We start from the raw sequence: 20,147 nt of genomic DNA, 5'->3' as shown, positions 1-20,147 counted from the left end.
TGTTTTAGAAAATGGCAATATTCAAAGAATATAATATTCAAGATATTTTCACATCATACATATATTACATGAATTCTTCATCATTTCGTGAAGTTCTTAATTAATTCATCAAATAGCATTTTTAATTTCCTAATTCGGACACTTCAAACCTTTCTTTTCATTGAAAGTCGGTTTGATTTCTGCTCCATACCATGAATTGTGTGTTAATGACTTACAATTATATGTGCAATTAGCTTTCAACGCATTGAAGGATTCTTACTTTTGCTTATTGATGCCAGGAGAAATTTTAATACTATTATAGCTCTATTATTAATACAGACTAATAATCTCGATGAATTCGGTGGTAAACACTATCATTATATTTCGTAATTAAGGTAGAATTAGCTAAGAGGAATGAAATATTTTATTTCATTCGAAGAAGGTGAATTTATTACAATTTATTTCTATGGTTTGAAGGAATCTGTTTTGGAACCCAGTCAATAAAGTTCATAAGCGGCTTTAGCAGAATATACAACATATTCTATGGTTGATATATCTGTCAAAACAAAAATGATAAAAATGAAAAGCTACTGAGAATGGGAAGGTGTCGGGGTCTCGTTCGAAATCAAAATTATCTGAAATTTCGACAATAATGCATATATTTTCGTATGTGATGTTAAGAGATCTTTCTCAGTGATATATTTATTCTAACGAATCATTGTTCGATGCACTCAAGAAAACGAACATTCAAACCGGTACTGTGAACTTTTGAGCTAATAAAGAGGATCCTAGTGGATAAAAGTTCATTTGTGTTTATAAACAAACCAGCACTAGCTTCGAAAATGGTTTAATTATGTAGTTTAAATTACCATCTTCTTCTTTAGGAACGTACCGTTTGAAGTGTTGATTCGATAAGGAATAGGCCTCTGGATTGGAAAATTAATTACATGTGTTGAAACCAGGACGATGTGTAGTTAGAAAAATCATCATCAGTCATGAAAGGAATTTGTTATGCTGTGTTTTTCTTGTTGGTTTCTACAAAAGTCGGTGAGTAATTGATTGTAAATTTTCTCTGATCTTATTAGAAATGACCAGAGTCATTTTTCAGGAAATATTGCAAATTATGACTAGTTCTTAAAATAATCTGATTCACAACATTCAAGGCATTATTTCACTAAACTTGGTTCATCTCCTGTTTTCTTAAATTCTTCAATATTTGATGCTATGTACTGATGAATTATTATTCAATATCTGATACCCAATATCCTTTTAAAGAAAATTCATGGAAAATATCTAAATTTTCTTCATAATTTCTACAATTTGAACAAAAGTGATTCATATATTATTTTGTTAGAGCAAACCATTTTTTATATTCTTCATACCTCATTGCTCAAAGATTACTATTATTATATTTAAAATAATTTATTATAATATAAAATAGTCCATATAATATTCTACATTTAAAATGAAATTTATAATCCGAATATTTAAAGTACCCAACTAAATGCAACCGTTTCCCCAGCAGCCACACCAGGGCACTTTACCGGCCATAGGAACATTAGAAAAATTCATCTGTCTTGTCTTTAAAGTTTCTAAACTACTGATACTGTCTCTATCTGAGTTCATATAGTCTTCATAGAAAAGATGTGAGCCACCATAAGTGTTGGATCTTTCTGTATTGACTGAATGGGATCTGGCTCTATGGTCTCTACTCTCAAGACTCGTTATGGTTGCCCTTCGAATCCTAATTCTTTCTTTCTTGTGTTTTTTGCATTTCTTCTCTTCCCTTTTTTTTCGATCTGGACTTACGGAAGCGCTCTTTCTTTGCTTTTTTTCGTTTTCATTTTTTTCTACTGTTCTTCTACTGTCAGGGTTGTTTTTTGAGTCGGATTCAGAGGTTGTCTTGTTTGAATCTTTGCTTGATGTTTTCTGATGGGAAATTTTCATTTTCTCGGTTTTCGTTTCCTCTTGTGTTTTTTTGTCGCGTACAGGAGAAATTTTTTTTAATGTATTCGTTGGTACTTCTAAACTTTTCTTTTGTTTCTCTTTCTTTCCCCGGAAGTGTATAGAAACTTTTTTTCTGAGTCCCATTTTTTGTTTATCTTCTTTTTTGGGAGTTTCTTCTGAGATTGTGTCTTTTTGTACTTTTGGTTCTTGTTTTATTTTGGCATTTTCATCATTTTCGCTGGAAAGCAGATCAAGTGAGACCTGTTTCACAAGGATTTTTGGCACCGGTTTGGGTTTTTCTGGTTGGGGGAAGTTGCAAGGATTGTATTTGGAAAAATAATCTCCACTGACGTAGTTATCTTTAAGATTGGCTAGGTAAGAAGGAAGGTTGGAAGAGGGTTTTGTCGGTTGATAGTCACTAATGTTGGTGGTTGCAGGACAGATGGGTGTGAAATCTGATATGTCAGTTGTAGAGAGTTGGAACTGCTGGAAGTCTTTCTTCTCAGTCAGTTGATTATCTGCAAAGAGAAAACAAAAATAGATCAATTATTAATGGTTCAAAGTTAGAAACCGCTGTTTTTTTAACAAACTTGCAAAATAAATCATGATTTGTTACTGAGCTCCTAAGGAGTCTTCAGGTAATAATTTCAATTTATAAATTTCGAATTACTTTTAATAGAAGAAATCCATGGAATTGAATATATTTGTTTCAGTTTAGTATTAATTTACTTAATTTATAATAATGATAATTCCGAGGATAATTCTGTCTAATTCAATGGTAGTTGAAAAATTAAATTGAATGATGTTTACTGAAAACCGAGCTGAAAACGAAATTGTTTAGAATTCAAACTGCACATCTCTTTAATTTTTTAATTTCCTTCAATTTCTTATTGATATTATGTTGATCTTATTTGTGACACAAAAGAAGTTAAATTACTTCTATTGATTTATTAGTTGTTGAGCTTAGGCAGCAGTGATTAAATAGTATATAGGCTGTCCTTAAATAGACATAAAATGAATGAGAGGAATCAACAATTTTGTAATCTATTAACTTGCAGGCGACCCTCTAACTTAAAGCATGACTCATACCACTTCAAGGTACTTCAATTTATTAGATGTCAAATGTGGGTGGTGATGGGTTTCTCAACTGCATTAACTAATAACAAAAAGTTAGAAATGCCATCATTTTCATTCTTTCTACACAAAATGTTTCATTTTCAAATTTTTTCGTTTTATCAATTTGTGTGATGAAACTATAATAAATCAAGAGAAAAGCACTGACTTGATGTCAGGAGCTTTTGAGCGTTCGATCATTCATGCCCAATTGCAACATGTTTATAATTTCGATCGACGCGGTCAACACCAAATTTTGGGATTCCTGAAAATTCGAAATATTATAGTGGGGTTCCTCTAGTGGATTTTTCTTCCAGCGTATAATATTCAATTAAATAATGGTACATTACGAGTTAATGATAGGTTATTATTCCCTAGGAATTTCCACGAACCAAAGTGCTTGAACGGCGTGGGAGTAACATTCCGAGATATGTAGTTGAAACCGAAAAATTAATTTAGATTTTTTTATGAGTTATTTCTACAAGAATTTTCTTCAATTTTTGGTAATAGTTGCAGCTATACCTAGTTATATAATTCCTGGTGATGTGTAAGCAGTATAATATAAGATTCCTGATTCTGTTCGGAATTGCAAAAATAGTGACAAAGAAACTGCTATTGGAAACCCTGAATTTTATGCTGCTGTTTTCGTCCAGTAGAAAATATTGTTAGCATCAAAACCAGATGTTGGTTAGATTCAATATAAGTTGATTCTTTACCCATAAAATTTCACCATTTTGCTCTGAGAAAAATATAGTAACAATGTGGCATGAATATATAGGGTGCTTCATAAATAGATATCTTTACTTTGAGAGCGAATTCCCCGAAAAGTAAGGATAGTTTGCCATATGAATTTCTCTCGAATAGACAGACCCCTTCAAAGGATAGAACAATTCGATAATATTGATTTTTTTTCTCATGAACTGATAATAGCATCAGGCTGAAATTTGGCAGAAATAATAACCTTGTTGAAACACTCATAACTACATTTTTCCAAACCACAATTAGTTATGAGGGGTTGAAAACTTGTTCAGAAGTTATGGTGTTTAGGTCCAGCCGGACGAGTATAATTTGTGGTAAATTTGAGTAAGTCGAAACTTGAGGTGACTTTTCCTTTTAGACTATAATATACACTGTTTCCGTAAAGTATGGAACAAATTCATTTTTAGCTAAACAGACCATTTTAAGAAATAATCCTGATTTTTTATTTTAATTTACCGTATTTTAAAATGATAATCTAATATAGGTACAGAGTGAATTACTTTCGAGTAATGACGTCAACGCCATTTTTTTTTTAAATGGAACACCCCCATTTTGTTTCAATTTTCCGATTACTCTAGCAGAGCCGATTCCAAAAATGTATCACATGTTGATTCCAATTGGTATGGGGTGGACAAAAATAATAAATTAAATCTAAGAAATAATTAAAACATTCACGAATACCAAAAATATTGTAGTACTAAACTGTCATTGAACACCAATAAATTACTAAACAAATAATGACATTTCACAAAAAACTAGACAACTATTTTAAATCTATAAGAAATAATTTCTTTCATATTCTGCCTGCTAGACCACAAGTACCAAAAATGTTTGGAAACAGCTAATTTTTATTAATCCAAAAATGTAACAAACTACAGGGTGTTACATTCAAGCCAATTGCCGCTAGGCAATAAGTATTTTTAATAATTTTGTTAATTTAACTAATGAAGAATGTTACGCGTTACTTTATGAGCACAAACAAAACTATTGTATTTTTGTCCACCCTGTACCAATTGGAATCAACATGTGATACATTTTTGGAATCAGCTCAGCTATAGTAATCGGAAAATCGAGACAAAATGGGGGTGACGTCATTACTCGAAAGTAATTCGCCCTTTATATTAGATTATCATTTTAAAATACGGTAAATTAAAATAAAAAATCGACATGTTTCAGGATTATTTCTTAAAATGGTCTGTTCAGCTGAAAAAGAATTTGTTCCATACTTTACGGACACAGTGTATACACTCACCGGCAAAACACTTGGCCACCTATAATGTTGCTGAAGTTCGTTGTCCAAGAACTTTCGGCATTTTTCATTAATTTCAATTGCTTCTGCCCCTAATTGAAAATAAATTCTTTGGTATCAAAACAAAACTGAAAACAGAAAAGTTTACTACAAATGTCGATAGCTTATATACAGGGTAACAAACCATGTATTCGTAGTCCAAATTCTTAACAGCATGTGGAACAGTTCGGGAAATTTGTAGAGTTTACGCTCAGTTTATTACAAAGATCAATATTTTCGACATCTTTCAGTTTCAATTAAAAACGGGAGCGTAAAGGGAAAAAGAGAGAGAGAAAGTAGATAGGCCTTACTTAATTTCTACAAAAGTTTGATTCGTTTTATAATCACTTGCCTTGTAAAACGTTCGCGGAGAGGTTTTCCATCGACTTGGAAGGTGTCGTATTCATGCTGCGTTGCAAATCCCTGTACTTCTCCAGGCCTATCAGAGCCATCGGTTGAGGCATCAGCGTCACGTTGAGCTCGCTCTTGAACGGTTTCTCTGACTGTTCATGATTTTTACCTTCATCCGGATTGATGTCACTCTTGCACCTCCTAGAAGGAACGTTATGGTCTGCATGGTCGCCGTTGGAGATGGCCAGAATGTCTTGCGAGATGGTCTCGATGTCGTTCAGTAGCTCTTCCAGATTGCCTTGGCGTGAGAAATAAGTGAATTGAAGGTAAGGGTAAGGATTTGTTAAGGAGATATTTCTCACCTCCATTGCTGAAGGTGCTTCTGCTGGTGGTCCCGAAGTTCTGGTAATACCTGGGAAAATCGTCTGCGAATTGCGCCAAGTAGTCTCCACCTCCTCCGTTGGGTTCTACCGCGAAGCCCCTGTTGTCTGTTTTGGCCAATACGTCAGTACCTGCCTTCTCCAAAGGATCAACCTCCTGGAGACTCCTCGGTCTTGGCACAAGAACAATGTTTTGGTAGAAGTTGGTCGCCTCTGTGTTGACGATCTTGTTGCTGATGTATTGGTGGACGGCATCTTCGTATTGCTCGCATGGCGATATGGTCCTTTGGTCTCCGACCTCCCTAGCTTGTAGCGTGTCCCGAGAGGCGAAGCTCTGCATCTTGAGCGTCGCGCTGTGCTCGTAGCTGGGGTAGCTCTCGTCCGCTTGAATGACGTCGCCGTCGGGCTGGTGATGGGACGGAGGATGGTCGTTGACCAGGGACGTTCCATCGGAGGTGCGGTCCGAGTTCTCGGTGCTCTCCTCTGGTACCACAGATAACGCCGCGAAGCTTCTCCCGAGGTTGCCCATGTTGGTCTTTTGGTCGTTTTCGAAGTTTTGGCAGTTCTCGACGTCGTCCGATTCGTCCAGACAGGAGCTGGAACTGTCCTGGGAAAGAAAGGAAGAGGTTGATTTTTGTGCAATTTGATGTTGTGTGCGTCCAGAGAAGGTTCGGTTAGAAATAAATGATTTTCCCCTCACCGAATCTGATGTGGTCGACGAAGAGGAGAAGTCGATGTTTTTCTCCTTGAGCAATTTGTCCAGTTTTTCATATTCGTCTCTGAGACACCATATCTCTTTTTTGAGCAGCTCATTTTCTTTCTTCAATTTCTTGATGTCGTATTGGCCTGGAAATGAAGGATAAATTGAGGTGGGTTTCAGATGCGATCATTTTATATGAATGCAAAAGAATGCAGAAATTTCTGTTACCAGAGAAATTTTTATTTTATCCGATTACATCTCTTCATCAAGATTAAAAATATTTTGAGGAATGGCAAACTAGCAGATAAGAGGAGAAAACATCCCTTCCATCTAAAAAGTTTTATCTATTAAGTAATCATCTTTACACTGTTTTTATAGAAAATAAATAATAAAGTTTAACAGTCAAAACATGATTAACTGTAACTGACGTGAAAAAACATCCCGACAAAATTTTGAGAACGACAAAATCTCCACGAAGTTTAAGTTTGTTGTTCATTTTCTCAACTCTTCGGCCGGTTTTAGCAATAATTTTTTTAATTGTTATTTGATTTCTACAGGACATAAATGTTCAGATGCCGTCCTTATTCATTTCTTTTTTTGTTATTACAGGGGTGAACAGAAAAAATGGAAAGAAAGGTTTTATTCACGGATTTGTTCCTGTGAATCAAGACACAATCCAAAAATAAATTTTCTTGAAATAATCCAAAAACTCGAAGAGAAACTTCGTTGAGATTTTGTCCGTTCTCCTAATGTTGCCGGTGTGTATACAGGCAGAGCCTTTGACTTGTGTATATATTTCAACGGAAGATTCCTGAGGTCAAGGGAAACACTTTTTCTCACTGCCATTTTTTTCCATTCGGCTCTGTTGAAAATGGAATCGAAGAAAATCATTTTCGGAATATAGTTTTTTATTGATGTGATGAATCTTTCCCGATCATAAAATTCCATGAAAGTCCGATCAACTCCAGAATGCCTGCTATGCTAAGTGAGGAAAAAAAATTGAATCTGAAAAAATAGTAAAGGAAAAAAAGTGTTTCTTTTGACCTCGGGAATCTTCGATTGAAATATATGTACAAGTCAAAGACTCACCCTGTATATTAAAAGATAATTATTCAAATTGTAGGCTTTATATTTGCTCGTATATTTGTAAAAAAAAAACTACTGTTGATCAAAACAACTCATTCCATACAATCATTTTCACGTGTTAATTAAAAAACACACTGAACATCATTGTTGACGTGATATTCTTGACTAAGCAGTAATGGAGTTATTCAAGCTATTTTTATCATCTATTGGATTGTTTCGTTGGGAGTTTGTTTGTAGAAACATTAAAACTCTAAATTTGGATGAGAACAATAGATCATAAGAAGGCGATCCATTGAAGAACTCTATTATAAATTATTTGAAGAACTTAATTTTGAGATGGTGGCTTCTCAGCCTTCATTCAGAATTTCCCAATCAATCCCCACTTGTGCTTCTCATGCAAACAAAAAGCCATAACTCCTTGTTTCCTCACCTACCTCTTTCAATCTCGGCGTTGATGTTGATGGTCCTCAAACGTAGCTCCTCGTTCTCGTAGATCATTCCTCTAGATGATTTTCTGTCTAATCTGAAAATCCAACACTGATTCGTTAGACACTAGCTTTTGGAAAGCGCTGAAAACATGAAAAATTGCTTTACATTTTACAACTCCAGAAGCGGTTTCTACAGGCTTTCGACATGAATTCTTTGGACACTAAAACACTAGGAAGTCAAATCTCCCGATAGTTCTTCCAACACGAAAATTGACATCTAGTTTTAGAATTCGTATAGACGCCTGTTTCGTTTGAAAACTCGCATTGCACAGCTGACTTTGTAGCAGAAAAATCAGGGGTTCTTAAACGCCAAACAAAAGTTGCAAGCAATGTGGATCTACCGATCTCTGATCAGTGCAAACATTTAAAGGATTCTCTTTCTCTTCCAACGGAAAACCAAAAATACAAACTCAGCCTCTTGTTACTAACCTGCCCGCCCTGAATTCCCTGCAAAATTAATAAATTGATTATTCTGTTAATCACAGGTGACTTTATGGGGTGGGATCTCTCTCTCGAGACAGTCCTTCATGTCGTTCGTGAGGTTTGGCGATCCTTTGGTTTGTTTGTAGTGGTGAGCTGATTGAAATCATGACGATGATGTGAAAGCGGTATGCGAAAGGTGGTTTTGGGAGAATGGATGGGATCTATAAATTGGCTCTTTGTGAATGAGGCACATTCTCACGACGTTGTATTCGTCCCAATAATGTTCCAATACTGGATTGAAATACTCCGATTTAAAGTATTGAATCATACGAGGCGTGTATTTAAAGTAAAGTCTCCATTTATTTTTTTCACATTAAATAACATTTATTTACTAAGTTTTGTACATTGCTGTAAAGCTTGAAATCTAAGCAATTTTTCTACGTAATCGCCATTCACTTCGAGGAGCTTCCTCATTTCGTACTTTTGTATCCCCTCCTCGAACCACGATCCCGCCGCCTCGCGCAAGAACGAAAAGACCGCTTCATGAACTTCTTCATCGTTCGCAAATTTCATTCCTCCTAGATGACTGAATAGAGTCTCAACTGCACACATCTTAGAGTTTTTCGGCCAACTCATTGAGAGTCAACCTGCGATCTTTCAGCACAACTGCCTCAACTTTCCGCACTGTTTCGTCCGAGTGTGACGGCCTGCCGCTGCGCTCCTCGTCGTGAACGTTTAGTCGGCCAGCAGAAAATTCTCTACACCATTTTCGAACGTTTTTCACGTCCATACATTTCTCACCATACACTTCCTCCAATTGACGATGAATTTCTATAGGTGGACATTTTTTTGAGTGCAAAAACTTAATGACTGAACGTAACTCGCACCTGGCGGGAGCGACAACCCGCACTTCCATTGCAAATGGCTGCTACGTCAAGACTGAGCGTCCTAATGAGCTCCACCAGGTGTCGATTGGTGGAGGGTGGCCTAACGTATACAACAGTGTTGCCGGATTTCATCTAGCGGCACTTGCGGGATACAATGGCCTTGGAGACCTTACTTTAAATACTCGCCTCGTATTATGATAAGCAAATACACATATCGTCAAAAGTCTACCCCCCTCCCTATCAACTCTCAACTTGTTGAATGTAAAATTTTGTGTGTAGAATCTTCAATATCTTATCACTTAAATGAAAACAATAAACCAGCAAAAAAGTTTCTTGTTCGGTAAAAAAACTGGTGTATTGTGTATTTGAAGTGAATCAGTTTTCAGCGAATAACGAGAATTGTAATATTGAGAATATTCCGAGGGAAATGATTGGACATCCAATGTCTCACTTTGACCGGGTAAGAATAGTAGCCCTACATAAAGAAGCTTTGTCGAACACCCAAATTGCGTAACGTTTGAATATTCCACGGTCTTTAGTAAGACGCATAATGGCCTTTTTCTTGGAAACCGGCATCGGTGCCCGGAGACCGATGCCTGGTCGACCCAGAGTAACATCTGCAAGGAAAGACCATTGTATCGCAAATTTTACTCGAAGTAATCGAACAGTATCTATCAGAGCCCTTCGAAGTCATTTTTTGAGGACCTATAGACGGGTAGTCTCAACCAGTACCATAAGGAGATGGTTGCGTTCCTCAAATTGAAGAGCAAGAAGACCTTTAAGAGTACCTCGGCTATCACCTGGACATACATAGGGTCGGCCCGTCGGCAATGGGCAGAACACCACCCAGACTGGCTTTTACCACAATGGCGCAACGTCCTTTTTTTGGACGAGTCGACGATAAAGGTTTTGGAGAGGTTCAGGCTGACTAGAGCGACTCAATTTCGCCCGGGAAGTTGGGCCCTTCAAAGGCGGATCAATAATATACTGGGGGCATAATGTTCGGTCGAAGTACCCCTCTTATTATCGTTGAACGAACAATAACTGATGCCATCTACGAAAAAAAACATCATTAAACCAATCACTGTTCACCTGCTCAACGAATTTGGGGATAATTTCATTTATCAGGATGAAAACGCCCCACCACACCGCACACGAGGGGTTCAAAACATTCTTCAAGAGAACAATATCCAAAGAATGAACTGGCCAGCAAGCTCACCAGACATGAATCCTATTGAGCACGTATAGGATTACTTAGGGAGAGCAATATCCAATTGCCAAAACACACCTTCAACTTTTCAGGAATTTAGTTTAGCCTTTCAGGAAGAATGGAATGATATGCCTGAAAATTTCATTAATGACTTGATTCGTGAGATGCCTAGGCATATTGGGCAGTTGATTGGAAGAAGATGTGGTAATACGGACTGTTAATTTTGGATTCAGTTGTGGAATAACTATAATCAACCAAAAATGAATAATCGATAAATTGGAATTTTTCTCTTTTTTCCTTTTTTGTTTCAACCTGCATAAAGTAAAGAGTAACAAACAAAGATTTTCTATCAAATATATTGCAGTTGAAATAGAGGAAAATATTCATCTCATTTCCAGAACATAGATCTGTTGTGAAACCTGGGGTGGGCCAAGACTTTTGACGATGTCTGTATTCTTTGGTAATTACTGCCATATATGTATATGTTAGACCCAGAAGTTTTATAAACAAAAGAATATAGTTAAAAAATTAAAACTAGATGGGTAATTGTAGGTACACATCAGAAAAATACTGTGCAATCAAAGCAACTGCTTGATAAGTGTTATTCAGACTGCTCCATCGACGATGAAGGTTAAAAGGTGGTATGCTGACTAAAATCGTGGTCGAAGAACCATCGACGATGCTTAACCCTATGGTCGCTTGAATTCGGCGGTTGTTTCAGAAAATGATTTTGAGCTAAATTGAAGTTACGTGAGATAGCGTTGAAGTTGAAGATGTCAGAAGGGAGTGTATTCACTTTTTTGCGTGAACATTTGACAATGAGAAAGCTTTTCCTGGCCACTGAGATCTTGTGATTTAACAACTTTGGACTTTTTTTCTTTGGGGCCACGTGAAAGATAAGGTCTATACCAATGCTCCACATTCTATTCAAGATCTTACAGATGGAATTCGTTAAGTAATCGAGAACATACAGCTGCAAATGTGTGAATTTCATGAAAAGAAGGATATGGTGTTGTCTAATGCATGTCCAATACCGTTTTCAATCATTATGGCGTACCTTCATCTTTACAATGAAATAAACCTCCATTGATTCCTCTCAACATATGTATACTCGTTTGTCTATATCAAAATGAAACTTCTTATCAGACTTAACAAGTAGTTATTCTTAACTCGTATAACTTTTGATTTAATCGAATTTGTTATTGAATATACATTGCTTCTAGTCTCCTTCCCGGCTCTTCGGACGCAATTTACCTGTGATGGGGCTTCAGGAAAAGCTCGTACTCAGTCTCGCGGTAGTGCTGCCTGCCGCAGTGGTCGTGCTGCTGATGCCTGCCGTACTTCTCGTCGCTGAGCAGCATCGGCGCTAGGCAGATGATATACGCACATAACAACACCCGCACACGGACGCCTATACGCTGTCTTTCGACACGGCGCGTTCGAATAGAAGCAAAATCGCGTCTGTTTCTATTCGCGCGTTCCCATAACACTCGAAATTTTATGGTCCACGCAAACGTCGGAGGGTCCAGCATCTGGTCAGCCCTGGATTCCTCCTCGATTAATGGCACGAGGCTATATTTATTATTGACCGATCTCTTGAGTAATGGATGACCGGCCGGTTATTTCGGGCGACGTTTTTGTTCTCTAGTGGTGTTTTCATCAGGTGCGCTAAGTGGATCGTGACGTAAGCTGTTGATCGTGTGGCGTGTTTCGGTTTTTCCTGATGTTTCGCAGGTTGTTGCTGTTCTACCTTGCTCTGGTTTCCGTGGAGGGATGTGGCCCAGTCGTGGGGTTGGCTTTGGGTATGTAGAACCGCTACCAAAAGACACATGGAGAAGGTCATGAAGGGTGTACAAGTGAGAGTGCAAAGTTCTAAAGTTTAATCGAACATGATCGTAATATTTACCCGATTGAAGTTTTGTTTTTAAAATTGGCAACAGTGTTTCTAATGACAGCTAATTTATCAGCTGACTCATAATTTGTGGTCAATATGTTTTGCCATTTCACTATGAATACACTCAGATCAGAACAATGCTTGCAAATTGTGTATATTTATTTTGAAAATCATGGTTCAGTTTGCAAAGTTTCCCTTCGGAAAACCACGGATAAGTACACTCTGATTGATATTAGGTGCACAACTTTGCTTTTGCTTTTTGATATTAGGTGCACAACGCCGTTTTGCAATAGATGGCTGTAGCGGTAAGTGGTAGTGGAAATAAATAGGTCCTAGATGTCATACAATAAGCTTTGGTATTTGTAAACATAACTCCATCGAAATATTAGTCGATTTGTGTCTGCATCGTGAAGTTATTCTCAATTAAACATGTCAGCTTACGAGCCAAATTCTCATTTTTCATTTGTATGAGTTTTTAATTTTCTGCTTTAATATGAAGAAATCTACGGTTGAGGCTCATCGAATGCTCTGAAATAACTATGGTGAGGCCGCTATTAGTGAAAGAATGTGCCGAGAGTGGTTTCAACGCTTCAAGAACTGTGATTTTGACATCGAAGATGAGCATGGCGGTGGAAGACAGGAGGTTTTCGATGATGCAGAATTGGAGGCATTACTTGATCAAGACTCGTGTCATACACAACAAGAATTGACAGGATCATTGGAAGGGACGCAACATGCCATTTCAAAACGTCTGAAAGTCATGGGAATGATTCAGAAACAAGGTAATTGGGTGCCGTACGAGTTCAAGTCGAGAGATATTGAACGGCGTCTGTTTGCTTGTGAACAGCTTCTTGCAAGGCAAAGACGGAAGAGATTTCTGCATCGCATTGTGACTGGAGGCGAAAAATGAGTTCATTACGATAATTCCAAGCGCAGAAATCATGGGGATATCCCGGCCATGCTTCTACGTCGACGGTCAAACCGTATATTCACGGTTCTGAGGTCTTGCTCAGTATTTGGTGGGACCAGTTCGGCGTGATGTATTATGAGTTGTTAAAACCGACTGTAACAATCACAGGCGATCGTTATCGAACGCAATTAATGCGTTTGAGCCGAGCTTTGAAAGACAAACGACCGCAATACAACGAGAGACATGATAAAGTGATTTTACAGCATGACAATGCTCGACCTCATGTTGCGAAAGTGGTCAAGACGTACTTGGAAACGTTGAAATGGGAAGTGCTACCCCACCCGCCGTATTCTCCAGACGTTGCTTCCTCGGATTATCACTTGTTTCGACACACGCTCTGGCTGACCAGCACTTCCGGTTTAATGAAGAAGTAAAAAATTGGATCGATTCGTGGATCACTTCTAGAGATGACCAGTTTTTTCAACGCGAGATTCTTACGCTGCCCGAAAAATGGGAGAAAGTAGTGGCCATGGACAATACTTGGAATCATAATAAAGACTCGAATTTCGGAAAAAAAAGCGGAAGCAAAGTTGTACGCCTATGTAATACGCATTCACCAAGGCTCCATATAGTGCGCACAGAAGACACCATTGCTTCTGTGGAACGTAGTGTTGATGAGGACTCCCATGAGTAGATTTGTCGTCGAGCATAGGTTCTACAAGATAGCGCAGCATACCATTCAGCAACATCAATTTACCGCGTAAAACATTCGGAGTGTAAAATTTCGCCAAATGGACCTGCAAACTGACCCCCACGATCTCACACCTACGGATTACTTTCTTTGGGATGTGTATTGCCACTAGTTTATGCTGATTTCTAGGTTGAACCACTCAGAAGTAAACATACGCCGTGTTATTAGGCTAATTCTTCACTTATACAAGTTTCTTGTCCAAAGCAGATTTTGCGTTGGCTAGTGATATGATGGTGAGGTATTCCGTCACAAAGTGATCCGGAGTTTTTTCTTCCCCATAGAATCTGCACTGGTCATTTTCTGCTAGACCCTCATGGGGCGTTTCCCAAGGCGACAATGCTCTGTGAGGAATCCAGTGAGGAGATCTACTATATTCTTGCTAAGATCCAGATACTTCTTGGATCTCGCAGTGTTTCGAAGAGGAACTCCCATACTAGTACCCATTTCTCGAGACCAACTGTATTTTAACTTCCACTTACCTATCACATATAAAGCTTTAAACATATTCCAGAAATATCCTTCAGAATCCAATGCTTTATGTATAATTTGCTTGGGTTGAAATTTAATATGAGGCAGTCAAATGCGCAGAATAAATCGATAACTACAATATAATAATACAATACAAAATATAATGAATACAATCGAATAATACATTTGAAGAGAATGTGTGCTAGTGGTTTAAACTGTTGTGAGTTTTTATTTTCTACAATTTCGTTATATTCTTTATTGCCGATTCTTTCGCATTATTTTTATGTATGTTCGATTAATGTTCCGCCTATTCTATGGAAATCCTTAAGACCTCCCCAATAAGGAACCCTTAGCTCACCAGCTCTCAAACACTCAAGATGCGTTTCGATTACGAAAGCGAAAATCAGCGTTTACAATCGTGTGACTTTGCCAACCCGAAAAAAATGTATTCGACACCACCATTCCATCCGACAAAGCCATTACCGGAGGCCCCCCTCTATTCATCGAATGACGAATGTAAACAAGGGTCCTTCGACAATAACACCCCAGGGTATGGCAACCAATTAAATTTTTGTCTCTTAAACCGTTATATCCGAATCTACAGAGAATTGTTCAGAGCATCTAGGGGTGGTGGGGTTTGTATTCAATTGGTCCTTCGACCTAGATACCGCGTTATCTCAACATCGGCACACGACATTTGCATAAATTATGGGCAAGACTTTCACCCCATTATGTGTGGCCTTCAATTAAGTACCTACCATATTTATAAGGGTGGCTCGTTTGTCTTTTGTGAAGCAACAGCCGACGCTATTAGGATAAGAGGGTTGCGCAACCTGAGATGAGGGGAAAATTGGTAGGGAAGTTGTGGGTTTTTCTGAAACGATCAGCTTAAACTGACGTACAGTTAAGTATTAAGGTTTTTTCTAGAAAAAGAAAATTGAAATCAGCGACACGTTAGTACATCACGATATTTTTCATTTATGTAGCTGTTTGGATGATGGCAAATTCACTCGAAGACCCAGGCCTGGCGTACAGATGATACCACCACTTCATTTCTTCGTTAGTACCAAGCTTCAAAAAATGCGTGTAAAAATTTTGGAATATAGAGTCCAAGGTGTGCAAGGATCTTGTGATATGGCCGATATATTACATTGTTGTCAGATCTTTCTCTTTTCCGTAATAATAGCGAACTGCATATTTTTGTCTTTTGAAATCCTTGAGGAATATTGGATAGTTTTCATGTAATGTTATCTATACCTAAATGCCATAATTTCGGAGTTTATTTCATGTTAGAGATAGGTCCACATTTGAGTAATTGAAAAATTAGTTTATTAATCATAGCCATCTAAATGTATTATTTTAACTTCGGCGAAGATGATGTAAATCTTTACTATAACTTCAGAACACCTGAAGCTATCGCTTTGAGACCTTTTGGTTTTTTCATACAAATTTGATGGGATTTCTGTTTCTGTCAGAACTTGAAGACACAATTCGGTTTTTCGCAGTGCATCAGTTGAAGAATATCTTCTTTCGGCCATAACTTCATAATACCTGAAATTATCGCTTTGCGACCTTCAGGTTTTTTCATGCAAATTTGATGAAATTTCTGTTTCTGTTAAGGAAATCCTATCATTACATTTGAAATTTCGGAGTTAAATGAACAAAACAATGAACTTCTGACTTAGCGCCCCCTACCGAAAGCAGCAAAAACAAATTTATCATGACTATATTTTGTCCTCAATCAACAAGATATTATCTTTCAGATGAGATCTAATTTGATCAAAAATGTTGAGCCAAACTGAAGTTACAGGCGTTTCAATCAGTCGGATTTCTCCCTTTCACCTACCCTTGTTTGATGTCGTAAAATCGAAAGAGACAATTCAAAAAGATAGAGAATTTTCCAAGGATTACAGTGATGATATTTCTTCTTCAACTTCATATGAAACATTTTCGAGTAAAATTCATTTTTCTACTCGACGGTAGCTATACGCCTCCTAGCGGTAGAGGTATAAACTTCAAAACAATTTCCAGTGTGTTCTCTTTATCATTTTAGTGGTGAAATTTTTTACCGCAAGTCTCTATGATGAGTGGATGCTGAGATATAGCCGCTTACCTCGCTTATTTGCCCACCCTGTACAATATTTTCTATACGGACACTTCTTTATTGAGAATAATTGCAATATTTCAACATAGGACGCGAGCCGCTCTCTTCAGTAGGTGAGATTTGCAGGGCTTCCACCGAAACGCAATCTGAAACAATTTTATGGGTTTACCGATAGAAACGTCGTTACCAATAACTGAAATTCGCTAATCGTTTTGCTCATAAACTAGCGAGCATTCCACTCGAATCCCGTCATTTTCGATTAGAGCCACTCAGGTCGAGACCTGGGCCCATCATATCCCCTCGTCCTAAATCACTCAACGACGGATTAAGACCGTTCGACCGTAAAAACTGAGAGAACTAGGGACGTCAGGATATGGATTGATGGCCCATCAATTTCCGGACTATTTATATAACGAGAGGTAACGGTGTAATGCGATACGAAAGTTTGTTTCGACTAGCTGTTCGTTGTGTGTCGGTCCCATAATTCCATCCATATGGGCAGGATAGTTGATGCGAGGTATCAGCGCTCAGCAGAATGCGTGCCGTGGCCGGATGGGACAAAAAAATTATTGACCGTTAAGACCAACGTGCGATTTTGCTACGATAGCCGTCTTAGATTCCGATCTGCCGGTTTGGAATGTGGGCACTGCTAGAGAGGATAGATGAGGAGGAGATATAGTAGTTTTTCGGATGAGACAAAAAAAAAAATTAGGTATTCATATTTCATATAGATATGGCGCATCTATGTATCCATCTGACGAGTGAGTTGAAGATATATAGCTGCGCTTACATCAGCGAAACTCCCTCACTCGCTTCGAGTGAAATTCCGCAATAACGAAAATAGAGCGCAATTCAGCGCGAAAAATTGCGCGGCTGGAATAAGCCCTAAAGCTAACCGCCTTCAGTTCTAGTTTCCCAGCCAACATCGAAACTTGTTTTTTCTACAACTGCTATTTAGCGTATTCTTGATAGCTTACTCAATTTCAAAACTATGTATTGCTCATTCTGTGAGAAATATTATTCCACACGACACTTTGCCCACACCTCGCTTGGTAGACCAATGCAATTGGGCTTTTGAGAAGTCGTTCCTACGGAAACGCAATAAATGATACTGTAAATGAAGGCCAGTTTGAATTGAATTAGGTACATTATTCGAATTATTTAAAGCTGTGCAGTTGTAGGAATAGTATAGTGTGCAACTTGTGGAGAAATTCCTTTACTCACTCGTGTGTTTGCGGCACTCGCCTTTCAGCCTTATCGTTGCAGAACCGCCATAAAGTATCTCTTGCGGTCTTTATGCATAGAATTATATATACCAGTGTTAGGTCGGCAGATCTGTTCTCTTTGATTAGATTCAATGTACCTTCACGAAGTAAAAGGGCTCTTTTAATGTTTTGATGCCGCTGGTGCTAAAATCGACATGTTTAAGATGCCTACTGGAAACTATGTTTCGATAAACAAATGAATGTAATATTTTATTTAGCATCGCCTGGACAGCTGCCTAGAAATGCAACTTCGAAGCATATCGTAAGCTGACTCACTCCATCCATACCCTCTTAACATTATTTGGATATTTGGTTGTATCCATGATAATTATCATTGAGAGTTATCATTGTTTCACTATATTAACATACATACGTCAGGGCCATACCACTTGTTAGTACCAAGCATCAAAAGATGCAGGTCAAAATTTTAGAACATAGTCTGTATAGAAATATTGAAGGTTAAGTAAAGCTACATTTGTTTTTGTTTGAAAAATTGATTGAAACGTGTTTCGTGTATTGGCATTGGTTCTTGTCACAAATCGATGGAACTCAACCAGCTTATTCTTTAGATCTGACTTCCAGTGATTACTGGCTTACTGCAGATCTAAAAAAAAATCCTTGAAGAAAGAAAATTTGGCTTTAAAGAAGGCAAAGATGTTTCTTTCTATAGAAAAAGTATTGAAAAATTAGAAGAGTATTGGAGCACATATGTTTACCTTGAAAGTGACTATGTTGATGAATAATGTCGAATTTCTAAGATAAATATGTGCTTTTACTGGCTAGGCCCGGGATTTATTGAGTGAAATGTTATAAAGTGTTTTTTCCTGAATGCGAGATCTTTTTTTGTTGAAGCTGCCTCCTCATATACATTCAGACTGTATTCGTAACTATGCCAGGGCGTTATATTATGTTTTTTAGTTTATTCAAATAATATTATATTGTAAAATCTGTTGATGATGATGAAATTAATAAATAAATGAATGAACGAGCTCTCAAAAGCTCCTGACTTCACGTCAGTGCTTTCCTGATGACGCGATTAACAAGAAATTTCGCATAATGCTTGAATGTAGCTATTTTTTATCTATGTACTTGTAAATTATCAATTTGTTGTCACTCAAATATTAATTGTTTTCTCGATATTCTGGTTGAATCTACTATTGTTCTGATGAAGTTATCAACGTTTAATTTTGTACGAAGTAAGAATTGTTTTTCGGGATAAAAGCAAAATCTCAACTTTGTCGGTTTTGTGGTCACAGAAATATCGGATAATAAAAAAAAAATTCTGGAATTTTATATGGTTCTGATTAAGTGGTTCCTCAACCATCAGTCGAACCTCATCGTTTCAATCCATTTTCGGCTCGCTCAAAACTCGAAAAATACAGACTCGGGACGAAGAGATACGTCGTCAGGCGCGCTCAAAAAAGGTTTCATCCTCCAAAAGAGCATCATACAACATACGACCCCATCTACGTTCGGAATCACCCTCGGAGGACCAATATCCAGCGACGTCCTAAAAAGCACCGTCAGCGTCCCTCGGCGGGACCCGTTTTTCGTGGGCGTCGCGACGCCAACTTCGCGGAAAAATTACGACCGGTGCGTTCCGCCACCAGGAAGCGTTCCAATTTCGACGTCGGTTTTCGAGACCGGCGTCCTTCAACGAACGTGGAGTTGGCTGTGAATTTCCTGAGGCCAGATGGGTCGAATGGGGTGGTAATCACGCCATCTAACTAGGTGTAATTTCCGTGCATGATTAGCAGCATGAGGGGCGTTAATGTCACGCTTGGGAGGAGGCTGAGGTGCAAGGCTCATTCGATGTTAAATTGGAATATGGCCTCGTAGGCGATGGGAAGATATAATATGGAGTTCATATTTCATCCTTTTAAGTTTATCCTTTTTCAAGCACAAAACCAGGTTCACGTTAATTTTAAAATCAGTGCGTGTTGCACATATGTGGGTTGTTCAATAAGTATGTCGGTTCGATAAAAGAGCGCGCTGCTACTAGCCATATTTTTTTTTATGGTGGTACATTCTTCATATAAACGTTTGTGAAGTTTCATTGCAATCTGCCAATTCATTTCAATGGAAAAAATCATGTAATGTGCAGTGATTGAATTTTTATTTTTGGAAGGTTCAAAAGCAAAAGA

General features: G+C 37.9%; 2 protein-coding genes across 5 annotated transcripts in view; one reads left to right on the top strand and one right to left on the bottom strand.

The window, feature by feature from the left end:
* Nucleotides 1-540: 540 nt before the first annotated feature.
* LOC123676343 (tyrosine-protein kinase transmembrane receptor Ror-like) overlaps nucleotides 541-20,147 on the top strand; it is a 70,189-nt gene continuing 50,582 nt past the window's right edge. The window contains exon 1 of the mRNA XM_045612195.1: nucleotides 541-1,026. Within this exon, the coding sequence (XP_045468151.1) occupies nucleotides 975-1,026 (52 nt within the window). The 5' untranslated portion in view covers nucleotides 541-974. The remainder of the gene's footprint in view (nucleotides 1,027-20,147) is intronic.
* Nucleotides 1,386-20,147, bottom strand: part of LOC123676344 — a 56,476-nt gene continuing 37,714 nt past the window's right edge. The window contains exons 1-7 of one of the 4 annotated variants that reach the window (XM_045612196.1): nucleotides 11,866-12,327; nucleotides 8,521-8,538; nucleotides 8,038-8,126; nucleotides 6,518-6,663; nucleotides 5,800-6,424; nucleotides 5,439-5,735; nucleotides 1,386-2,444 (exon numbers count right to left, since the gene is read on the bottom strand). In XM_045612196.1, coding sequence (XP_045468152.1) covers nucleotides 1,480-2,444; nucleotides 5,439-5,735; nucleotides 5,800-6,424; nucleotides 6,518-6,663; nucleotides 8,038-8,126; nucleotides 8,521-8,538; nucleotides 11,866-12,143 — 2,418 coding nt within the window. In that variant the 5' untranslated portion in view covers nucleotides 12,144-12,327 and the 3' untranslated portion in view covers nucleotides 1,386-1,479. Of the gene's footprint in view, nucleotides 2,445-5,438; nucleotides 5,736-5,799; nucleotides 6,425-6,517; nucleotides 6,664-8,037; nucleotides 8,127-8,520; nucleotides 8,539-11,865; nucleotides 12,328-20,147 lie in introns of those variants that run through there. The other 3 variants (XM_045612198.1, XM_045612197.1, XM_045612199.1) reach the window with 3 other exon arrangements.

The sequence above is a fragment of the Harmonia axyridis genome, chromosome 3, assembly GCF_914767665.1.
Source record: "Harmonia axyridis chromosome 3, icHarAxyr1.1, whole genome shotgun sequence".
Taxonomy (NCBI): domain Eukaryota; kingdom Metazoa; phylum Arthropoda; class Insecta; order Coleoptera; family Coccinellidae; genus Harmonia; species Harmonia axyridis.
The sequence above is the reverse complement of the archived record's forward strand: the minus strand, read 5'-3'. Positions and strand labels throughout refer to the sequence as shown.